The sequence below is a fragment of the Phycodurus eques genome, chromosome 15, assembly GCF_024500275.1.
Source record: "Phycodurus eques isolate BA_2022a chromosome 15, UOR_Pequ_1.1, whole genome shotgun sequence".
NCBI classification, from domain to species: domain Eukaryota; kingdom Metazoa; phylum Chordata; class Actinopteri; order Syngnathiformes; family Syngnathidae; genus Phycodurus; species Phycodurus eques.
Genome location: NC_084539.1, coordinates 2,924,738 through 2,947,464, shown reverse-complemented (window position 1 = coordinate 2,947,464; position 22,727 = coordinate 2,924,738). Strand labels below are relative to the sequence as shown.

The 22,727-nt window shown below is 44.7% G+C and overlaps 1 protein-coding gene across 4 annotated transcripts in view; it reads left to right on the top strand.

Moving 5' to 3' along the window:
• mbd2 (methyl-CpG binding domain protein 2) overlaps positions 1-21,416 on the top strand; it is a 36,776-nt gene extending 15,360 nt beyond the window's left edge. For all 4 annotated transcript variants that reach the window (XM_061699459.1, XM_061699461.1, XM_061699458.1 and 1 more), the window contains 4 exons: positions 5,463-5,553; positions 5,625-5,802; positions 10,774-10,908; positions 21,327-21,416. In XM_061699459.1, coding sequence (XP_061555443.1) covers positions 5,463-5,553; positions 5,625-5,802; positions 10,774-10,891 — 387 coding nt within the window. In that variant the 3' untranslated portion in view covers positions 10,892-10,908; positions 21,327-21,416. The remainder of the gene's footprint in view (positions 1-5,462; positions 5,554-5,624; positions 5,803-10,773; positions 10,909-21,326) is intronic.
• Positions 21,417-22,727: the final 1,311 nt, after the last annotated feature.

Genomic DNA, 22,727 nt, shown 5'->3' with positions numbered 1-22,727 from the left:
CCTCTCGAGAGGGGTTGGACTCTCTTCCACTCTGGAGTTGCCCACGGTGAGAGGCGCCGAGCAGGTGTGGGTATACTTATTGCTCCCCGGCTCAGCGCCTGTACATTGGGGTTCATCCCGGTGGACGAGAGGATAGCCTCCCTCCGCCTTCGGGTGGGGGGACGGGTCCTGACTGTTCTTTGTGCCTATGCACCAAACAGCAGTTCAGAGTACCCACCCTTTTTGGAGTCCTTGAAGGGGGTGCTGGAGAGCGCTCCCGCTGGGGACTCCATCGTTCTGCTGGGGGACTTCAATGCTCACGTGGGCAATGACTGAGAGACCTGGAAGGGCGTGATTGGGAGGAACGGCCCCCCGATCAGAACCCCAGCGGTGTTCTGTTATTGGACTTCTGTGCTCGTCACGGATTGTCCATAACGAACACCATGTTCAAGCATAAGGGTGTCCACTCGTGCACTTGGCACCAGGACACCCTAGGTCGCAGTTCGATGATCGACTTTGTGGTCGTGTCATCGGACTTGCGGCCGCATGTCTTGGACACTCGGGTAAAGAGAGGGGTGGAGCTGTCAACTGTTCACCACCTGGTGGTGAGTTGGCTCCGATGGTGGAGGAAGATGCCGGTCCGACGTGGCAGGTCCAAACGTATTGTGAGGGTCTGCTGGGAACGTCAGGCGGAATCCCCTGTCAGAAGGAGTTTCAACTCCAACCTCCGACAGAACTTTGCTCATGTTCCAGGTGAGGCGGGGGACATCGAGTCCGAGTGGACCATGTTCCGCGCCTCCATTGCTGAGGCGGCCGACCGGAGCTGTGGCCGTAAGGTGGTCGGTGCCTGTCGTGGCGGCAATCCCCGAACCCGTTGGTGGACACCAACGGTGAGGGATGCCGTCAAGCTGAAGGAGTCCTACCGGGCCTTTTTGGCATGAGGCAGCTGATGGGTACCGGCTGGCCAAGCGGAATGCAGCGTTGGTGGTCGCTGAGGCAAAAACTCGGGCATGGGAGGAGTTCGGTGAGGCCATGGAGAAAGACTTCCGGACGGTTTCGAGGAAATTCTGGTCCACCATCCGGCGTCTCAGGAGGGGGAAGCAGTGCACCATCAACACTGTGTATAGTGGGGTTGGGGCGCTGCTGACCTCTACTCGGGACGTTGTGAGCCAGTAGGGAGAATACTTCGAAGACCTCAATTCCACCGAGACGCCTTCCCATAGGGGAGCGGAGTCTGGGTTCTCTGAGGCGGGCTCTCCTATCTCTGGGGTTGAGGTCACCGAGGTGGTTAAAAAGCTCCTCGGTGGGAAGGCCCCGGGGGTGGATGAGATTCGCCCGGAGTTCCTCAAGGCTCTGAATGTTGTAGGGCTGTCCTGGTTGACACGCCTCTGCAACATCGCGTGGACATCGGGGACAGTGCCTCTGGATTGGCAGACTGGGGTGGTGGTCCCCCTTTTTAAGAAGAGGGACCGGAGGGTGTGTTCCAACTACAGGGGGATCACACTCCTCAGCCTCCCTGGTAAGGTCTATTCAGGGGTGCTGGAGAGGAGGGTCCGGCGGGAAGTGGAATCTCAGATTCAGGAGGAGCAGTGTGGTGTTGGTCCTGGCCGTGGAACAGTGGATCAGTTCTACACCCTTGGCTGGTGACCAGTTCTGGGTGTACCCCGCCTCTCGCCCGAAGATAGCTGGGATAGGCTGCAGCAGCCCGCGACCCGAGTGAGGATAAGTGGTAAAGAAAATGGATGGATGGATCAATGAAATGTGTCTTTTTATCCTCCTCCTAGGGGCCCTAAGCCGACGGCCTGAGGCCAAAAGCTCAAACTCATTATGGAGTGGATGATTAGGACAGTACATAATGACATTTGCTTTCCTCAGGACCTGTCTGTTATAGACAGACACGAGCCCAGCCTGGTGACTGTGTGAGATCTTTGCCGCAAGACTACATTCTTTTCAGACAAGTTCACGTTTCCAAATTATGCAACAATACAAAAGAATAAAACAGATTCAATAAAACTTCTGTAAAAGAGAGTCATCATCTCAGAATAAACATAGAAGCTTCTCATTTTCCTCCGAAACTACAATCTTTGATGAACTTTGGTCAAATCAACATGATGTTCAAAACAGTTTGTCTCGGGAAAAAAAATAAAATATTTGTACATCTCCACTATCTCAACATCAGCACAGTTGTTGGTGGAGATGAGCTAGACTTCCTAAAGTCAGTGATCATGTCTCTGTTCAACTTGAGAGGACTAATCACAACAAGCTAAAATTGAATCAGCAACAGGCCCATGGTCCTGCTTACACCCCTGTAGAAGACTAACAATAACTGTGTCATCAGCAAACCTTGAAATGTGTCTGTTACTAAAGCTGCTGCAGCACTCTTAAGTGTGCAAAATGAAGACGAGGGGTGATTAGCAGCAACCTTGAGGAGAGCACATTGGAAAAAACACCATTAACTCTCACGCACTGTGACCTGTTAGTTAAAAAATTAGTCATCCAACTAATCAAGGTCAGATCTAGTTGGATGTGATGGAAGAGTCTCTCAGCAAGCAGGGATGCTTGGGTCGTATTGAATGCTCAGGAAAAGTCAATGACTAAGAGTCCGGCATACGTGTTTCTGCCCCTCAACATGCCTGAACAAAAAGTGTAGTGACTACTGCATCCTCGACACATCTGCCAGCCCTGCCAGCCCCGTATGCAAAGGGAAGTAGATGAAGGTGCTGGTCAACATGCAGTGAAATTTGATGATCTTTTCCAAAGTTTTTATCACCAAGGACAGCGAGTAGAACAATAATAGAATGTTTTCAAAGCTGGGGTACTTTACAATGAAATAAATAAAATGGAAAACGCTGCTCAGCTGATTCGCACAGGTTTTTGCCACAGATTACCACGTCCAGGACTCTTAGGCTTAGCTTTCTTAAAAAGATTTGCAACATCATTTGCATCAATCAAAAAAAAATTCAAATTGAAAATAAAAGATAAAATAACCCACTTTCTGCAACAAACCCATGTTGGAGGTGTGTCTTTGGCAAATGAATGAGTGAGAGTTTGGCTGTAGTTTTCAGACTGTCGGTCATGACATGGAATCCCAGAGAGATGCAATTCTTTCTCGTGACTTCTCTATTTATTTTGTAGACTAAAAACATTTGGATTTGACTGATGAGAATGAGACAAAAGACCAAGATTTCAGCTTTTTTTTTTTATTAGCTCTGATACACAACTTAGAGTAGATGACTGCATTATTTGTAACCAAAAAAACACATTTTAGGTGTGCAAAAGTATTGGAACAGATATGCAGTTCATGAAATAGATTCAAGTCAACAACACTAGCTCGCCATAACTACATCAAGCCATTGACATCACCAAACCTTTACATTCTTCCTTTATTTTTTTTCAGGCTTTCACGTCAGCCTCTTTCTTTTTATTGGTTACTCAGTTCAATCTCCTCTTTTTAGCATGTGCAGTAAAATGCATGCTCTGTAGGGTTTTAAGTCTGGAGATTGACTTGGTCAATCTAAAATCTTCCACGTCTTAACCCGAAACCCTTAACCCTTAACCCTTTGTTGTTTTGGATCATTATCTTGGTGCATGATGAAGACTCTCATTTTATTGTATTTTTCTTTAAATTGACAGTCAAACTTTTTCTGTTGACTTCTGAGTTGATCTTGCTGCTGCCATCATATGCTATATCAATGATTAACATGCCTGTCCCACAAGAAGCCATGCACTGAGGAGAGGCTTCCGTCGGGCCGCTCTGCCATAAAGCCCCGACTGGCGGAGGGCTGCAGTGATGGTTGACTTTCTAGAACTTTCTCTCCCATCTCCCAGCTGCATCTTTGCAGCTCAGCCGCAGTGATCTTTGGATTCTTATTTACCTCTCTCGCCAAGGCTCTTCTCCCCCTCTAGGAAGGGTGCTGTTCGTCCCAAACGTCTTCCATTTAAGGATTATGGAGCCCACTGTGCTCTTAGGAACCTTAAGTGCAGCAGATTTCTTTTGGTAACCTTGGCCAGATCTGTGACTTGCCACAATTCTGTCCCTGAGCTCTTCAGGCAGTTCCTTTGACCTCATGATTGTCATTTGCTCTGACATGCACTGTGACCTGTAAGGTCTTATATGGACAGGTGTGTGTCTTTCCTAATCAAGTCCAATCAGTGCAATCAAACACAGCTGGACTCCAATGAAGGTGTAGAACCATCTCAAGGATGATCAGAAGAAGTGGACGGCACCCGAGTGAAATATAGGCGTGTCATAGCAAGTGGTCTGAATACTTTGGGCTGTGTGATATTTCAGTTTTTCTTTTTTAATAAATCTACAAAAAATTCAACAATTACGTTTTTTTTTTCGGTCAATGTGGGGTGCGGTGTGTACATTAATGAGGAAAAAATGAACAAATGATTTTAGCAAATGGCAAAATGAATACTTTCCGTACCCACTGTATATAGTGTCGTAAGGTCGTTTCATAGATTTTTGTGCAATATTGAGATGTGAACGGCTAGGAGGTACAATGCAGCACAATTTACTTACCTGGCAGAGCAAAGCTGTCTAGCAGAGAGAGGCACAATTTAAAAATGGTTGAGAAAATGTTCACTATCCTGCTGACTCGATGCTTTTACTTTTAACGACTGACCGCCGATTGCTAAATACAGGCTGCCTGAAGTCAGGATTAGAGTCTGCAGCATCACCTGCTGAGTGAAGCTCTGTCCGTCACACAAATGCTGGATAACAGCACCTACGGATTGGTTAACATTCAACAGTTAACATTCAACAACAAATGCCTTGAATGAAGACTTTCAAACCTCATAAGACGAATGAGCTTTAGTTCACCATCGCATTAAATATTTACATTTCCCCATCACAGTCTATTTAGATCTGTGCTGGTCCCTGCTTCCACCATTTATCCTTTGTCATGTATCGCCAATGTTTGTTTAAATTCGAATGTGTGCAATTCACAAGTTTTGTAATAAAAAAAAATGGTAATCATATTGTTTGTGTCTTCCATCTAAGTCTACAGTTTGAAACTTAGTTAATGAGTACAGTAGATTAAACTTGAAGCGCATATAAGCAAGATAAAGTACAATATCCTGCATCAACACCTGCAGTTGCACAGTGTTTAAAGAAAAGCATTTTTTGGGTTGTCAAATTGCAAATCATACTATTCTTCACAAACAACTTCCAAATTTCACTCCTGTGATCAAATTGAAAAAAAGATATACAGTATTGCGGAAGATAGCTCTGCAATTGGATGGGGACCAGTCCATGGTCCACTCTGCAGGAAGTCAGCTGTGATAGGCTCCAGCTCACCGCGACCTTAACGAGGACAAACAGTTGAAAATGAATGATTTTGTTTACTTCTTCCCTTGTAGAAGCTGGCTCGAAAAGTCTCGTGAAGTACAATGCGGTGTTGTGCAATCTCTTGCGGTTTTGCAGTTGTCTTTTCCGTCTATTGTTCCACCAGCACTCAACTCGCTCTTTGTCTTTGCAGCTCTTTTGGGAGAGAAGGTTGAAAGGTTTGCGATCATCGGATGTCTCAGAGGAAGTTCTACGTACAATGGAGCTACCTAAAGGCCTACAGAGTAAGTTCACATAAACCTAAGCCCAATGCAGCAATTTTAGCCTCTGACCTCGGACTGTTCTGTCTCTGCAGGTGTTGGTCTAAACTCGAATGATGACACTCTGCTGTCCGCCATCGCCAGCGCTCTGCACATGAGCTCCGCTCCGATCACGGGACAGACATCAGTGGCGGCTGAGAAGAACCCAGCAATCTGGCTGAACACATCCCAACCGCTCTGTAAGGCTTTTAGCGTGACTGACGAACAAATCCGGTGAGAGGCTGCTTCTTGCTAATGGAATGTTGCTATTACTGGATTCAAGGCTTTTTATGTGTGGGTTGACTATGATATGAGCTTTACAGTAGTATTTCCCAAACCTTATGGAGCAAAGGCACATACAGTATTTATTTGTTTACTCAAAATCAAGAAAAGGTGCATACACAGGTGAATGATGTACTTTCTGCCATCTAGTGAATGAACATGAAATTGTGACACGTGATATCGTATTCTTTACAAATGTGCTAGGGTGCACTGGTTGGGAATAGCTTTACAGTATGTAAACCTGGACTTTCCACGTCGGGTGGGTATTCTTCCAATATTCCCATTAGACCTTGGTTGACTTCACAAATTGACTTGTAGCCAGACTGGGGCCAAGGTTTTTTTTTAAGGAAGGCCGGACTACAGTTGTCAACGGGGGTGGGGTGGGGTGGTGATGGTGATGACAGAAAAGTTTCCTCCAAAACCAATTCGGCAGGTGTGGGGGCTGGCAGTAAGTTTTTACTGACTAATCCAGTCACACGACAACTTTGTTGGTACAGCTACATCCATTCATAGTGTGGAGCCACTGGGGGGGGGCAAGCACATTGTTAGGGGGGCACTCGTCTCCCACCCCAAGAACCGCCACTGTGAATAACTTCCACCCATCCATTTTCTATATTGCTTGTTCTCATTAGGTCCACGGGTAAGCTTTTCTTAGCTGACTTTGGGTGAGAGTCATCCATCCATCCATTTTCTGAGCCGCTTCTCCTCACAAGGGTCGCGGGCGTGCCGGAGCCTATCCCAGCGATCATCGGGCAAGAGGCGGGGTCCGCCCTGAACTGGTTGCCAGCCAATCGCAGGGCACATACAAACAAACAACCATTCGCACCTACGGGCAATTTAGAGTCTCCAATGAATGCATGTTTTTGGGAAGTGAGAGGAAACCGGAGCGCCCGGAGAAAACCCACGCAGGCACGGGGAGAACATGCAAACTCCACACAGGCGGGACCGGGGATTGAACCCCGGTCCTCAGAACTGTGAGGCAGACGCTCTAAGCAGTCGTTCACCGTGCCGCCGGTGAGAGTCAATCAAATGCTTTTTTTTTTTTTACACAGGGGAACATTTCTAAAAATCTCATCTCATAGAATTTGAGAACAAATATACCGATACATGTAGGATCAATCAGACTTACTAAGTTGAATCTACAATGAGTCATGATTTAACATGTCGAATAATGAAGGGACCACAATTTTAACGAGAGGTTTATATTCATACTTTTGTTTACTTACTGTATGTTTTTCCCGAGAGTCCATCAATTTGGATGCATTATTTCCAATTATTGTTTAACGTCCGAGAGCATAAAACTTTACTATCTTTGCGCTCTTTATTTATGAATGTTACTGGAAGCCAACTAGCAAGTAGAAATGCTGCCTCCACATGAATTATTCTAACAGCATGATTTTATTTTGGCCATTGCAACTTTTGTTCCCCTAAAAAGCTACAGTTGATACCAAGCTTTTGTTCATTGACGGGTGATTATCATCTTTAATATCAGCATTACTGGTATTCATTTACCAGTTGTTCCACTGCATTTTGATTCATACTAGACCAAGGCGACAATACCTGTACTGTACGTAATCTCATGACTGATATAATTGTTATATAATGGGCTTGATCAGCATGTTTGGAATAGAATGAGTTATGGGTGTGGAATGCTTTTCTGTGGAAAGCTTGTAAACAGTTGCGAGTGGCCCAAAAAGAGATTTTTTTTATCATTTGTTTCATAAATGAAGAGCACTGAAGGAATTTCTTGATGAAAAGTCTGACGGTCTTGGGGTTTGCACTTTTGACCCCGTGCTTGCGTGGCTTTTCTCCAGTACTCTGTGTTTCGTCGTCGTTCCAAAAACATATATTAAATAAATTGTAAACTCTAAATTGTCCATCGGTGTCAATGTTGAGTAGTTGTTTGTCCATATGACTTGCAACCAGCCTCGTGGTTACATGGGTGGACAAAACTATTTCTCTCTGAACACCAGAACATCGTTATAACCAGAATAATGTTGTCTGAAAGTGTCGTGCCACTAAAGTAGCTCGGCATGACAACTTCCCATAGCTGACACCATGTTGCCTTGGACCCCAAACTAGTTGAGCCTGACCGTTTCCATCTATGAAAGGATTTGTTTGAATATCCTTACTATGCATTTCAAGTGTGAGCAAACGTTCGGTTGGAAATTGGTTGGAAAAAAAGATGGACATCAAAGATATTCATTAAAGATAACCTACAGAAAGCAAATAACCGAGAAGTGGGTAAAACCGTCTTCCCTCGCTCAGCCACAGACAGATTAGATGTGTGGAGATTGACGCACGCTGGACGACCGAGGCAATCGGTAAACTGAGAGGCCACAGATGACGACAGATGTGAGTGATGAGGAAGTGCAGGATTTTGAAGAAAAGCAGTCACTCTGGGAGATTCATGTCAAAACAGTCCAATATACAGTAAACACCTTTCATCTTGTTTGCGAGGCAATTCACGCCTGCACGCATTAAGCTCAATTATGCGGTCAGCTTTTTGTTTGCTTTCCATCATCTCTAACTATCTTACCAGAACCCAGACCTCACCTAATTTTGTTCTGCTACATAAAAGCATTTATTATTTAACCCTCACTTTCTAATACAATGTCAGGTTGGGAATAGCTTGACAGTATGTAAACCTGCAGCTTAAAGTGAAAATGAGTCAAACAGCTGGCTTTGTTATTGTCACGTCATCAAAACACATGAATGCCAAATAAATGTAACGAGTGGTGTATCGGTGAGTGCATCCTGGGCTTCGGCGCTCTTCTTTCGCTCCCTGTGGAAACTGACCAGACTGTGTGCCAAGTTGCTCCAGTAACTGCGTCACTTTGGTGTTGAGCAGTTTAAGTGTGGCTCGAGAGCCTTTCCCGTGACAATGACTGCCTGTTGTGGTTCATGATTATGTCGCGTGCGGGCAAATTATAGCAGCAAAGTACAGCTAATTAGAGCTGTTGATAAATCTGCGGCGGTTACTCAATGTCATTTCGTAAAATGTTATGAAATTTGGCCTCATCTTCCTTCTAATCAGGAGTTTGTTTTGTAGACATTTGATTTTCAGCTATTGTTAGTTCTTAACCAGTTTGAACGTAAATTAGCGCATGCGTGATGTACTTGAAGTTATTGCTACATGACATAAAAAACAAATCCGTTGGGGAATTTATACAGTATGTTTTGATTGCATAACATTGCATAACAAGAATGGGGATGAGTTGGATACTGTAAAGGAAACATGAACTCAAGTGGCGTCGCAGCTTGAAATATGCATGCATGACGACAGGGGGCACTGTGGAGACACATTGTAACCGACGCTGTCCGCAAGTGTGTGGCTTTGTGTCCGGTGGACCAACAGAGCAGAGGGAACAGCTGGCCAAAGCCATTACAGCAGACTCATTGGAATATGTCTGCCTCCACTCAACTTTTCACTCATTTCCTTCCCTCAATCGCTTCCTCGCCGCTTAATGCATTCTGCCCCGTCTTTCCTTTCTGTCTAATAGCGCGTTATTTTGGACATTTTCTTTCAGTTCCTTGTTTTGTTTCCAACGCCCTTTGTCTTCGCCGCTATTTATTTCCCCACTTATCCTTTCAGTCGCACATATTTTGAATATTTTGTTTGTCTTCAACCTGTCTTTGTTTCCATCTCCATCACTCCTTTCCTATTTTCAACCCCTCCTCCCTCAGTCTACTCTGATATCTACTCCCTCCCTCCAGCATTTATGCCTCCTGTGCTCCCCCTTTCTTATCTCTTTCCCCCATTAATTTCCAATTCTCCCCCCCCACCCTCTCCCTCTGAATGTGCTTGTCATCCTAAATCGCTCTCATTCCTTTTCTCTCCCGCAGCAACGCTCCTCTTAGTCTTCCCGTGGACAGATACTCGGTCAAATTGTTTAGTCCAAATTGTCCAGGGGATGGTTAAGTTTGAACTCCATTTGTTTTTCACCCTTTACATCCTCAGGATATTCTCCAGGACTTGTCCTATCCTCAGTTACAATAACAGCTCTTTGAGATGAATTTAAAGTGGTGACTAATATGTTCCCCATAATGCCTGAATAATGATTAAAAAAAATCAGGAATGTAATAAATGTTTGGTTGGTGAAAAAAGACCAATCAAAAATGTACTTTTTGTCAGACTGGGGAAAGCAAAACGGAAAAGATCCAAACTCATACATACAAACATGACTAGCGGATAGCGCATGAATTACAAGCAAGAAACAAACAAGTGATGATCAAGAACTACAGTGCCTTGAAAAGGTATTCATACCCCTTGGACTTTTTCCCATGTTGCCCTATTGCTTCCACAAACTCAAATGTTTTTTGATTGAGATTTTACATGAGCACAACGTATATAAGTACGTGCACTTGGTGATGTTCTATCACATAACATCTCAACTAAACACATTCGAGTTTGGGATTGGAAGGTCACAAAATGTGAACATGTTCAAAGCCTATGAATACTTTTTTTAAGGCACTGTACGTGGAGATGATAGCGGATAATGAAGAGATGATGGTAAGCAATGCGATAATCCGGCCTCTTCCGGCGTCTTCCGCTGCACCTCGAAACCCCGCTGATCGACATTGACAGCAGGTGTGACACGAGAGGCTTTGCACACCAACGCTCACCAAGGAGACTGTGGAAAACAATGACACACAGACAGAGAAATAGGAACATAACATTTATTCTGCTGGGCACAATTTGGAACCAACCAAACTTCCAGCTATTATTATTATTATTATTATTATTTTAATTACTTCAAAGAAGAGCCCAAGTGACGATTTCACAGGATGCTGCCCGTAGCTGGGGTCAAAGGTCATAGAAGGCTCCTCCAGTTATAATTTTCAACTTTCAATTTTGCTGCTTAATCTTCTGCAAAAAGAGGAAACGTGAGTTCTTATAGGCTGTTTATGTTTCAAATGTAGGGAGCAGGAGCTGAAGGTGCACCAAGCAAGGAGGAGTCTGGAGGAGGCACTGATGGCTCACAGCTTGGCACGGGCTGCTGAAAACAGCAAAGAGATGTCAGAAGGGAAGGCGGCTTAAAGACAAAGAAGAAGAAAGTAGGAGACGGGAAAACATATTTACTCATGTTCATGAAGAAACGGCCTCGCTGTGTCATGTTTTTTTCATGTTCATTCTTTAAGCCTCAGTTTCCCCTTTTCCTTTTCTCGGTTCTTCTGCCGTCTATTCCGCATCGACCAGAAACTTCATGCTCAAAGTCATTCATAAATACATACGTACAAACATACTTCTGCTCAGGCAAATTCCGATACCTCAGGAATGCTTGTATGAATGAGGCCTTAATGCTCCCAACTTTGTGAACACTATGATTTCGCTAACCAATTACATTACCTCATCAAATGGATGCACCACAATGAGGAGCATCATTCTTGGCTAGAATTGGAACAGATAGACTGCAACAACATCAAACTCTCTCAAGTCCAATTTATTTTTACTAGTCTTAAACGCCATCGATGTTTCAAGAATCCAATAATTGCATCCACCTTAACGGCTTGGTGGCAACGTTTAGAATCGACAGGATCTCAAACTAGCTCCCTGTATGCTCCCCCCAATCTGTCATAATCCACACATTTCGAAATTAATAATATACCCCTTCATTTTAGTACATGGGAACAACATGGAATTGACCACCGACAACAACTATTTAACAATAATGTTTTTAGGACACGTGATGAGAACTGTTCCAAGAATTCCAAATAACAGCCGGAAACTTTCTTCAACAGAATAAATTAAAACCAGCGATTAAAAAAAAGAATACCAACACTCCAGAGCACCCTCAAACTGCCGGAGTTTGTCAAGCAAATAATGAAGCTCCTCCCGCAAAGTCAAAGAAATCTCTCAAAAGTTTGTAAATGAATTTCATATCCTAAATCAACGCACTTACCAATCACCAAATGGGAAGAAGACCTCTCTATGTCTGCTGACCGTAGCTGCTGGATACAGATTTGTTACAATACGTTTAGAATGACAAAAAAAAAATAATAATCTAAATCTTACAGAATATAAAGTGCTCCATAGAACACACTTTACTCAGTACACTATGCATAAAATGGGCTTCTGTCCATCTCATATATGCGCGCAATGCACCCAAAATACCCCAGACACCTATTTTCATGCTATGTGGGAATGTACAATGCTTTTGGGCTTCGGTTATACAAAAACTCTCGTATATTTTAAACCGCAGGATTCCACTTTCCCCAAGATTGTGCATACTTGGCGACTTAGGCTTAATTGACCTCCCGAAAAAATATTCACAATCATTACTTGTAGCGTTAGCTACCGCTAAGAAAACAATTCTATTAAACTGGAAAAACAAACAAGCTATTAACATCAATCAGTGGCTAAATCTCATCATAGAATGTATTGCGTGAGAAAAAAATCAATGACACATATACGTAGATAGCTGGTCACCTTTCCTCAACATGCTAAAATCTAGTCTCTTGATTCCTTTGCCGGAGTAGGGCGCCATCTGCCATCTGACATTTGACAATAGCAAGACTATTTTCATAAGTGTGAAAGTAAACAATGAAATTCTATATCATTTGTTGTCGAGGTTGTTGTTTTATTATTATTCTATTCATTTCTTTTTCTTTTTTCTTTTATTTCCACACATTTTAGATTGGTTTGCAAGGTGAAAAGACACATGCATGCTGTGGGGATCTTGTCCCTGTGTTTGCTGTTCCGGAATCTGTGGGGGCGGGACTCTTTTTCACTCCTTCCTCGGGGGTGGAGGGAACCACTGGGGCGACCTCCTGGGGAGTAGTGGAGATGTGATGGTGACTCGCCCATGTTCCGTGGGTGCTGGGGCGGTGCCGGCTGGCACCCGCCTGGGTCCCCCGCTCTGGCTGCTGCTGGCGGCGGTGGTGGGGCCCCCCTATCGCTCCTCGGGCCTGCTTCCTCCTCTTCTCTCCGTTCCTTGCGTCCCGCTGCGGTCGCCTCTTCCTCTTCCCGTGGGGGAGCAGGGCGGTCCCCTGCGGCTGTGGGGCCTGCTGTGGGGTTCTTTTCCCTGCCTGGTGTGGTGGCGGTGGGGGGGTCCACCTCCCACGCTCGAGGGCGGGTAATGGGGGGGTGAGTTGGTGCTGCGGGTTGGGAGGGATGGCCCTCTTCGTCGGTGGTTGTCCGGCATAATGGGCCTGACTTGCAGGAGCCGTGCCTCTTCATCACTCACTTAGCACTCACACCATTTACTGGATATATTTTTCTCACTAAACACATCTGGGCGCATACACATGTCAAAGGGTTCCTGGGGGACTGGTATGGGATCGGGAGGGTGTGGGTGTCGGATCGGGTTTCAGCACCTCTGTGCTGTTTGGCTGTTAGGCAGTATTGCCTGGTTCCCCCTCTTCTTTATCGTTCCCTTGTCGGGTGTCCCTATCCGCCCTCCTTTCCAACAAACAAGGGACACACTCCCGCCCTCGGGCTGGGCAGGGACTGGTTGTATTGCGGGCCTGCGGTTTGCTGGGGTGCGGGGGTGTGGGGAGGCGTCTTGATCTCCTGGGGGGGGGGGGGGGGGGGGGTACGGCGGTGATCTCCAGGGTGTGTGCGGCGGTGGGGGTTGGCTGGGGAGGTGGCAAAAAATGAAACTTACTAAACAATGAAATGCACCACAGAATTGCTAAATTTAAAAACATGTACTTCCAGAAATAATTTATTATTAGTTTTACTAAATCAATTACTGTTAAAGCTATTGAAATAAAATACAATGTGTAACCTTTAACAACTGATTTAACAATAACAAACTATTAAAATACTTATTTCATTGTGTGCCCAGCAGCTTCAGATGAACTACCGTATTTTCACAAACATAAGGCGCACTTACAAAATGGACGGGGCGCCTTATAATGCGGCGCGCCTTATGTGTGCACCGAGTTCCATCTATAAATGTTGTTGTGTGATGAGCGCTCCGCTTGACTGGCAGCATTTCCTGCCGACTGTCATGGGTGTGTGTTCCGGTTTTTGTCTCCCCCCTGTTACATACACACCTGCTCCTGAGAGCATCTCTCCACCTTCATCTAGAGGGACTGTCAGAGCATCAGGACAATATGATGAGACAGGTGGCCTCATAGTTTGAAGTGCTAATGAATATGCTTCAGAAGAAGGAACCAGCTGGCACAGCACCCGATGCCGCCACTGTACCACCGTTTCCAGGTGAAGCGGTCACCATGCAGCCACCTGCCACCTCCGCTGCTGTCTGTCCACAGCTCTCTCGACCGGAGAGGTTCTCTGGAGAGTCTGGGAACATTAAGCCGTTCATCACTCAGTGCAAACTCCACTTTGAGCTGCAGGCAGCTGCCCTCCCCACCGAGCGGGCAAATTTCGCTTTCGTCATTTCCCACCTGACTGGTCCTGCGGAGGCGTGGGCTGCTGCTGAATGGAGCTGCAATTCCGCCGCGTGTCATTTATGGGCTTTTTTGGAAAAGACTGTGGAGAAAATGGAATGGTGTGGAATAATAGGGCACTGCTCGATGCATTTTTTGAAGGACTATCCCCCGCCGTCAAGGATCATTGGGTCCCGCTAGACCGGCCGACCGACTTGGACACTCATCGCTCTCGCGGTAAAGATCGACGAGGCTTTTGGATCGCGAGCTGGACGGAGTTCGGCGGAGGGCTGCGTCACCGCGCACTTGGAGGACGAGCCTCGGTGACCAGCCAAACCAAGGCAGGTCCCCTGATTCCGGTCTCAATCCACTGGCTAGCGTCACCACGGATGAACCCATGCAACTGGGCAGGTTCCGTCTCTCCCCTGAGGAACGTCAACGCCGGCTGAGGGAAGGGCGGTGCTTCTACTGCGGGCACTTGGGTCATCCCGTGAGCAACTGTCACGTCAACGGTGCCGTCCGATTATCGACCTTCCCTTTTTGCCTCACGTTTTTGATACTGTTGCCTTTTTTGGATAGCCTGCCCGTATATTAAACCTCTTTTTGAAACTGTCCATTTGTTTTGGAGTCGTGCATTTTTGGGTCCTGTCCTCTGTTCCGTTCATGACACCGACACGCTGCTTATACAGAGGAAGGCGGACGTAAAGGGGGAAGGGTGCGCGTGACAGAGGACACTAAAGGCATGCCCCCAGTAGGTATATAGCGCCGGTATGTGCATTGAGCAAAATGGAACCTACGAAGAGAGACGCTTACGAAGCAGTTTAACCTGCAAGCTATCAGTTGCGCGGAGGAACATAGGAATCGAGCAGCCGCGAGAGAATTCAAGATCAACAAATCCATGGTTCGGAAGCGGAGGAAGCAGGAAAACGAGCTTCGTCAAGTCAAGAAGACAAAGCTGAGTTTCCACGGAAACAAGGCGAGGGGGCCCGAGTTGGAAGACCAACTCGATGCAATGGATTAAGGAACAAAGAACAGCCGGGAGAAGCGTCTCTACAGTCACTATTCGACTGAGGGCAATAACTCGGAGCTTGCCATGATTCCAGGAGGCTTGACGAAGAAACTCCAACCGCTGGACATTGGTGTGAACAGGGCGTTCAAAGTGAAGATGCGAGCGGCGTGGGAGCGATTGATGACAGATGGCGAACACAGCGTTACTAAGACTAGGCGCCGGGCGAGTTACGGCACAATTTATGAAAGGATTGTGGATAATTGGGCTAACGTGTCTGCTTGCACTGTTGTTCGAGCTTTCGTAAAAGCCCCCATCTTTCCTGAGGAGCCGCACGGCAACGAGACCGACTCCGACAATGACGAGAGGGAACCTGCCGTGTTTGATGGAGAACTTGCCCAGCTGTTCATTTCGGATACAGAACATGAGGACTTTGATGGATTTGTGGATGAGGATTGATCCCAAAAAAAAAATGAGTACATTGTTAAATCCTTCAATAAAGTACAACCGAACTCAGTTTTGCTCTCGCTGCCTTTTTAAAAACATTGTTTTAGCGTGCATGCATGCTACTTTATGTTTTAAGCTAGCGTATGTTTTACCATGCCTGCGCCCAATAATACAGTGTGCCTTATGTATGTGTTAAATACAGAAAAAGACCCCATAACTGAGACTGCCTTTTAATACGGCGCGCCTTATGGTCGTGAAAATACGGTAACTGCAGTTTGATTACCACTGGGGTACAAATAAAGGTTATCTCTGCTAAACGCTCAAGTCAAGTCCGAGTGAGTCAGCTGACTTTTTAGCGAGAGGCGGGGTACGCACTGGACTGATAGCCAGTCCATTACAGGGCAGAAAACCACCATTTATACTCATGGTCACCCCTATGGCAATTCAAAACCTTCAGATAACCTTTACCATCAAACGACAAGATCTTAACCCCATTATAGGCCCGATTTGCTTTTGCGGGCGATTTTTCCGATCGGGCTTAATACATTTTGTTGGGAATGACGAAACTCCTTGTAGTGTGACATAATCGTCGTCGTCATAATAGTCCTACAATGCCAAAATGAAAAGTGTTTGATCTTGACGGCGACCAATAGGTTTGCGTCTTGCAACGGCGCCTCGCCCCTCTTGGTCGCCGTTGTCAAGACTTATTGACGTGGATCTCGATGAAGAGAAAAAATGAATCGACAGAACACCGGCATTGTGCTTACGTACAAACGTCAATGCTAACACTAGCCTGCTAACTAGCTAGCTACGTAACATTTACTTTGCCTGCCTGCTCGTGGTATTAAAAGCACGTGAACATTGCTGCAAAAAAGAATGTTTGAGGGTGTGCTTATTTATGCGACTAGGTTATTGTATGTTTCCCCCCTAAATAGATATAATTAAAATGTGATGATGTGATGGCACATCTGGTGTGATACAGTTGCTATAGACAGAATCTGTGTGTTGTTAGATGAAAGGTGTGCGTGCGTGTGTGTGTGTGTCTACTCTTGTTTACTCCAAAAGCCCACAGATAAGATGTTTTTAAAGCATATTTGTTTTCTGTGTCGGGAAACTAGTCGATTGATGCAAATTTATGCAGATTGGCCGGTTGGAATTGGAAGGGGCAAAAGAGCCGCTGGGAGTCGAGGAGTGATTACCGCAGAGTGGGCAGTGGCCGGCAAATGTGTCGCAAGACTTTGAAATCTTGGCAGTAATCACGCACCGTTTGTATCCCGTTGCTAAAAGTCTTGCTTGTGCTTCCTGCTCATTTACAGTATTTATGGTGGCGGTAACGTTCTGTTGGTTCTTAACCGTCCGTCTCTTGTGATTTATTATGACGTGATCTTGGAAAAAGGAGCCAGTAGGTGGCAATGGCATCCTAGAATTGCGTCAATGGTGCATAAATAACAAGAAGAAAAATGCCCAGTGTCAGCGTTTTAGTCACTGTAGAAATTGTTCATATAGATCTATAAGATAGCAACCAATTAGTTAGGTTCTGGACTAATATCAACAAAAGTAAAACTATACTGTACTCTTTTTTTTTTTTTTAATCTCGTAAAATGTGAATAGAAGCTATTTTAGCACTCTTAGCAAAATCACTCATGAATCATTGTGTTCTTCATGTTGAAATCTTAATTTTGAGTTAATATCGGAGTAGTAATCTGAGTTTTATGTTAAGTGAATGTGAATGAGTACTGGAAGGACAAGCCGTTAGTACAGCCACTTGGAAGTGACACTGTATCTTTGCTCTTGAAGTGGCAAACCAGGACCGTTTTGAAAGTGCTGTTGTCTGCCTGCAGAACTTTAAAAAAAAAACACAACAGATCTCGATTGTTCCCTTTTCGTTTGGGAGCACCGGTAGTGACGGAATGCCTGTTAGCATTATTTTATTATGGAGGTTGTCAATTGGAATTGAAATTTCCCATCATCTGTTCATGTAATCCTTTTTTTGTGTTGATTATCTGTGCACATCCACACGAACAAACGCTTAGCTTACACTTAACATTTATTCAAGGGGTTTTCCATTAAATAGTGGTACACGAATGACAATAAAGCTAATGAGGCTTTTATTTTAACTCCGGGGTGGTTAGCATACGCTTAACATTCATTCATGGGGTTTTCATGAAATAGTGGTACGCAAATGAGAATAAAGCTATTTAATCTTTTATTTTCACTCAGGAGAAAATGGATTGAGCAAGTTTTCATTCACTCAATGCTTGGCATTCCTTTTGAATGTGCAGGCTGGCTTTTTATCTGATGGAGACTAAGATGCCCGCTTCTGACGTGAGACGCTTTGATAGGGAAACGGTGTCAAATATTCGCACGTTGTGTGAGAGGGAGATTATATTCGCTGTATATCTTGTAATTTCCAAAAGAAGCTGATTCAGGCTCCTGCAGCATTTCTCAGCCCTTAGTAATTAAAGGATGTTGAGAAGAAGAATTATCTCCTTCAAAAGCCTTTCATAAGGCTGATAACCACTGAGCGCACGTCTGCTGTCAGTCATCTGAATTGCCTCGATTGAGCAGCAGATTATCACGGTTTTGTAATTATTAGGAAGTCATTAAGACTTGAGCTGGGGATTGTTCCTCTTAAATTTGAAATGATTTACTGCGCTGCAAGATAATGACATACAACAAAAGTAAAACAAATGAAGCATTAGAACGGTTACCATGACGCCCGTTTGGTGAGCGCTTGGGCACACTGAAAACAAAAATGGTCAGCACAAACGAGAAATTACAAACGAAACACTCATCGGGTCAACGTGCAGTGAATGAGTTTGAAATGTCCGAAAAGGTGAGTGCAACTTAGATTGAAAGTTAGATGACGCTTTCAAACTTGAATGGGCTTCTTGAAATGTGACGATTTGGCTTGAGAGAAAATGATTTGAAAATGAAAATGAAGTTTTAATTCTAGCCCATCCCCCCTTTGTTAATGCACTCCCAGGGAGGAGGTGTCGGGGGGTTAATGGGGAAGCTAATGGTTAAAGGCGCGGAGGCGCTCTATATTCCTTTTCCCTATTTTCTCCCCGAGAAGCTATTGTTTCGTTTCGTAATATGGCTCCAGACGGTCCGTGCTGAGTGTTTTCGTTAAGCGTGTTTTAAGAATTGGAAGGCGTCATTTTGGCTTGAGTGGAGTGGTAAAAGTAGGAGGATTATTTGGATGTTGTTAATGTTAATGGAAGATGAAGGGAGAAACATTTGATTATTTAGTAGCACACCCTTGATTTTTCCGCAGTGGTTGAACTGTCGTCTGTGCAAACCTATGGCAGGCTGAAAATGGTACAAGTGTGCGCTTCTTTCACACCTGTGGAGTTAGGGGAAAACAAAGCACCGAGTGGAATTGAAATTGGAGTCTTTGCTAGGTGACACATGCAGTTTACGCTTCTGGTCACACCGCTTCCATGTTGTTCACACGTTCTCGACTTTCAACCTTGAGTCACGAGTTCAGGTTAGGCCACCGATCGTTCGTAGCGGTTCGCTCGCCCGGTGTCCAGCGCGGGTTCCGCACTGCCGCACGGCTCCGATCGGAGTCGGCTGGATTGGTTCCAGAGCCCTGCGACCCTGTACTGAATAAACGCTATAGACCAAATTCACGGTGGGACAAAATAATACATTTCATGAAAAATCACTGCGATGTGTATCTTTCCCTTTTCTGCAGAAATGTAGCGTTAAAGTTGATCATTGACAGCAAACTCAAATTTTGCTTAAACACTGAATCCGGAATAAACAAACTTTCATATTATAAACACGAGAAAGTGGAATTTGTTTGTTGTTTTGTATTGCAATTGTCTCTCCATCTTCTATTTATCTCTTTCTTTTTGATGGAAATCCTTTTTCAAAGGCCAACAACAAAACAAGCCCCAAAAATAAGCGTGTGCTTCAAACTGTGTGAACAGTCCGCGCCTACGAGTTGATCAAGGGCATTCAACTAAGCATGAATTCAATTGTGCTCGTCTTTGTTCCGGCCACAGTTGCTCCGCACCCGACAAACAGGCCCGAACAGACGGTCCGCCTCCCACCTGTCTTGGAAGTGAACCGTTTTCCAGCTTTCGTTTGGGGCCATTTTTGGGAAGGGGAAGTGTAAATTTACTCGAGGAGGCCGGTAGCGTCGTTGCTCGCGACTGCAACAGAACGGGAAGGGGCGCCCGCCGGTCTAGACCGATGGGCCGACACACTAGCAAAGCATGCCGAGTGGCGGGCCAGCTCGAACACACATTTAATATGGTCTTGCGGGCCGAATATAATTACCATCGGTGGCCAAAATTGGCCCCCGGGCCTGAGTTTGACCTGTATGCTGTAGAGGAAGGACGGATGGAATTTACATTTATTGCCTTGAACCCGTATAAAGGAGAAACATGTTAGAAAAGTAACAGTGGTACGACGATTGTCGTTTAACGATACAGTAAGTTACGGAAATACTAATGGCATTTTGGTCATGCCATAGCAGTTCCAATCAGAAACTTTCCACTTTACAATGCATTTGAACCTTCTTGGAACCTCAAAAGCATCTCGCTCGGATTTCAAAATCGGCGTTTCTGTTGCTGGGTCCCACCATCCATCGCGTCACACTGCGCCGCCATTGTCTGGATTTCGGTGGCTTTTCGTGCATCGTTGAACCGAATATACAGCGTGCCGCTCACAGTTGGACCACTGATGCTACTCATTGTGTGCACGTGTTAATCATTGCGTGCATCAGCGAAGATTATCCTTCAAGTCAGTTTACACGTTTTAAAGTAGCACTTGAGTGTGGCAAATACATGTATTTTTCTTTTTTTGTTTTGGCTTCAGATTTTGAATAGAAGGAATATAACATTTTGAGAGAGAGAGAGAGACGCTACTATAAAATAGTCATCAAACGTTTATTTCTTGTCATGGGAAAAAAGATCAATTGAAGGTGATGTAACCTGTGGTTTTGTTCCATTGTCTTCAACATCATACTTAAGAATTCGACAGTTGTTTTGGTGACAGTAATGCCGGAGTAACATTGCATTTCAGAAACGGTTATTTTGTAATGCAAAACTAATTACGCTACTTGTATTTCATATACTGGTATGTAAGGCATTGTGTAGATGACTTGTTAATGTCTTCACTCTACACGCTGGAACCTTGCATGTTTAAGTCTTGCTGTACAGCATTGTCTACCAGGATACAGTTTTACAGTTCACTTGGACAAAATGTCGAACCATTTTCAAAAACAACTGAAAAGGATGTAAATCAATGTTTTAGTACGTTTCCCAAGTCATACAAATGTGTTAATGTGTTATGTTCATGGAGAAAAGCCACATCGACGCTTCCCGAAAATGTGCGCTGACGGCAAACACAGCTCCTAAAGACGCCACGGAAATGTTCCACTGAGAACTAAAGCGCATTCATAAACATTTGAAGTCATTTTACTGAACATTTGTGTGCCATCCTGATGCACGCGATGACATTTCGCCACTGGACCCAGGAAATATCACCTGCATCTGATGTTGTTCTTCTGTCATGAAGGGACATGAAGCATCACTGATCCACTTTTCCACAAATATTTAAAAATACATTGTCTTAAAAAGGGTCCTTTTCTAAAATGTCTTGAATTTGAACTCTTGATTGATGATACACACTTGCTGTCACAATAACGTATCCATTCTGTGCCTCTCCACAGAGTTCGTCCGTTCGCCAGCCTCGGGTTTTATCACCGTCTTCATCTGGACCTAAACAACAAACTGGCAACCAAAGCTTTGCAACTTTCCACTTCAGACGAGTCGTTCCCCCGGCGGACATCACACAGAAATAGTTCAACATTAGTCGAAGCCTGTCATTAACAGGAAAACAATGGGTACAGGGACACATGGAGCAGCAGCAGCAGCAGCAACAGTGCGCTGTGCTGAAATTTGAAAAAGAGCAAGCCTCTAAAGTCGTCAGTGATCAAAACGTTCCACAAACTTCGAAATAAGCTCTTAATGTGTGTCCGTTTTTCAATTGTTCTCTATTTTTTATGAGCATCACCCTCCTATTCAATGAAATCAGGTTGCAAACTGCTGGACGGCCTTTGCTAACTGCTTCACTCATCCTGTCCCCCTTTGATGATTTGTTTGTGATGTCCAAATTTTGTTCAGATCGAATCAGGGTTTTTCATCAAATAATGCATTTGCATGAATATGAAACTTATTTAATGCAATTTTTTCCTACCTTGACAGAACAGTCATGCACATTTTTAGGAATAGACTAAATAAATGATTATATTTGCAAATGTGTTTTGTCTGTTGGTGCCTGCGCCTCATCTTGTTTCAATGGAGATTTCGTTTCCATACATTTGTTCTGGCCATATATAATTCTTCAAGGTAAATGCTTCCAAAAATCAATGACAATAAATCTTGAATTCCTTCTTCCCAGCGGCCACGGCAGCCCCGTTTGCCCAAAACGTATTGGCCATTTGTTCTCCTCGGTTTCGAGCGACACGACGCAAGCCTGTAAATTCCCTGCTGACAGACACGGCACGTCGGGATGGCTTCCATTCATTTCTCCCGTTGTGATAAGGTCGGAATCGCTTTTCACGGTCTGTCGTAGCTTTCTAAGAATAAAACATGGGACATGGCAGATTACAGCGCGTTTGCTCCCATGGTACAGAAGAAGGCATGAAAGCAATGTCCAGTGTTGGGAAAGTTCCCTTTCTACGCGACGAAGTTAGTTCACTGTTGCAAAAATGAACTATTTCAGGTCATAGTTCCAAAAATGAACACGTTGATAGTTGGTTTTGTTTGCCACTCATTCAGTCCACACTAGTAGCCAGCTGCAGCTTTCAGCCTACAATCATGAGGAACATCTTGCTTGAATGGTATTCCTTTAAAAAAAACAACAATTTAAAACGGGGAATTAAACTCGCAAGAGAACGATGGTGTAAGGACATTGATAACTTTGCATTTCTCACGGCTCTTGACTATCAACAAAATATTTGATCGAATATCCCAAAACACAAATGACATGTCGTGACTGTGTAGCGATAGTTGCATGAATACGAATTGTGCTTAATTTAGAAGGAAACGATGAGTTAGAAGCGGTGCCT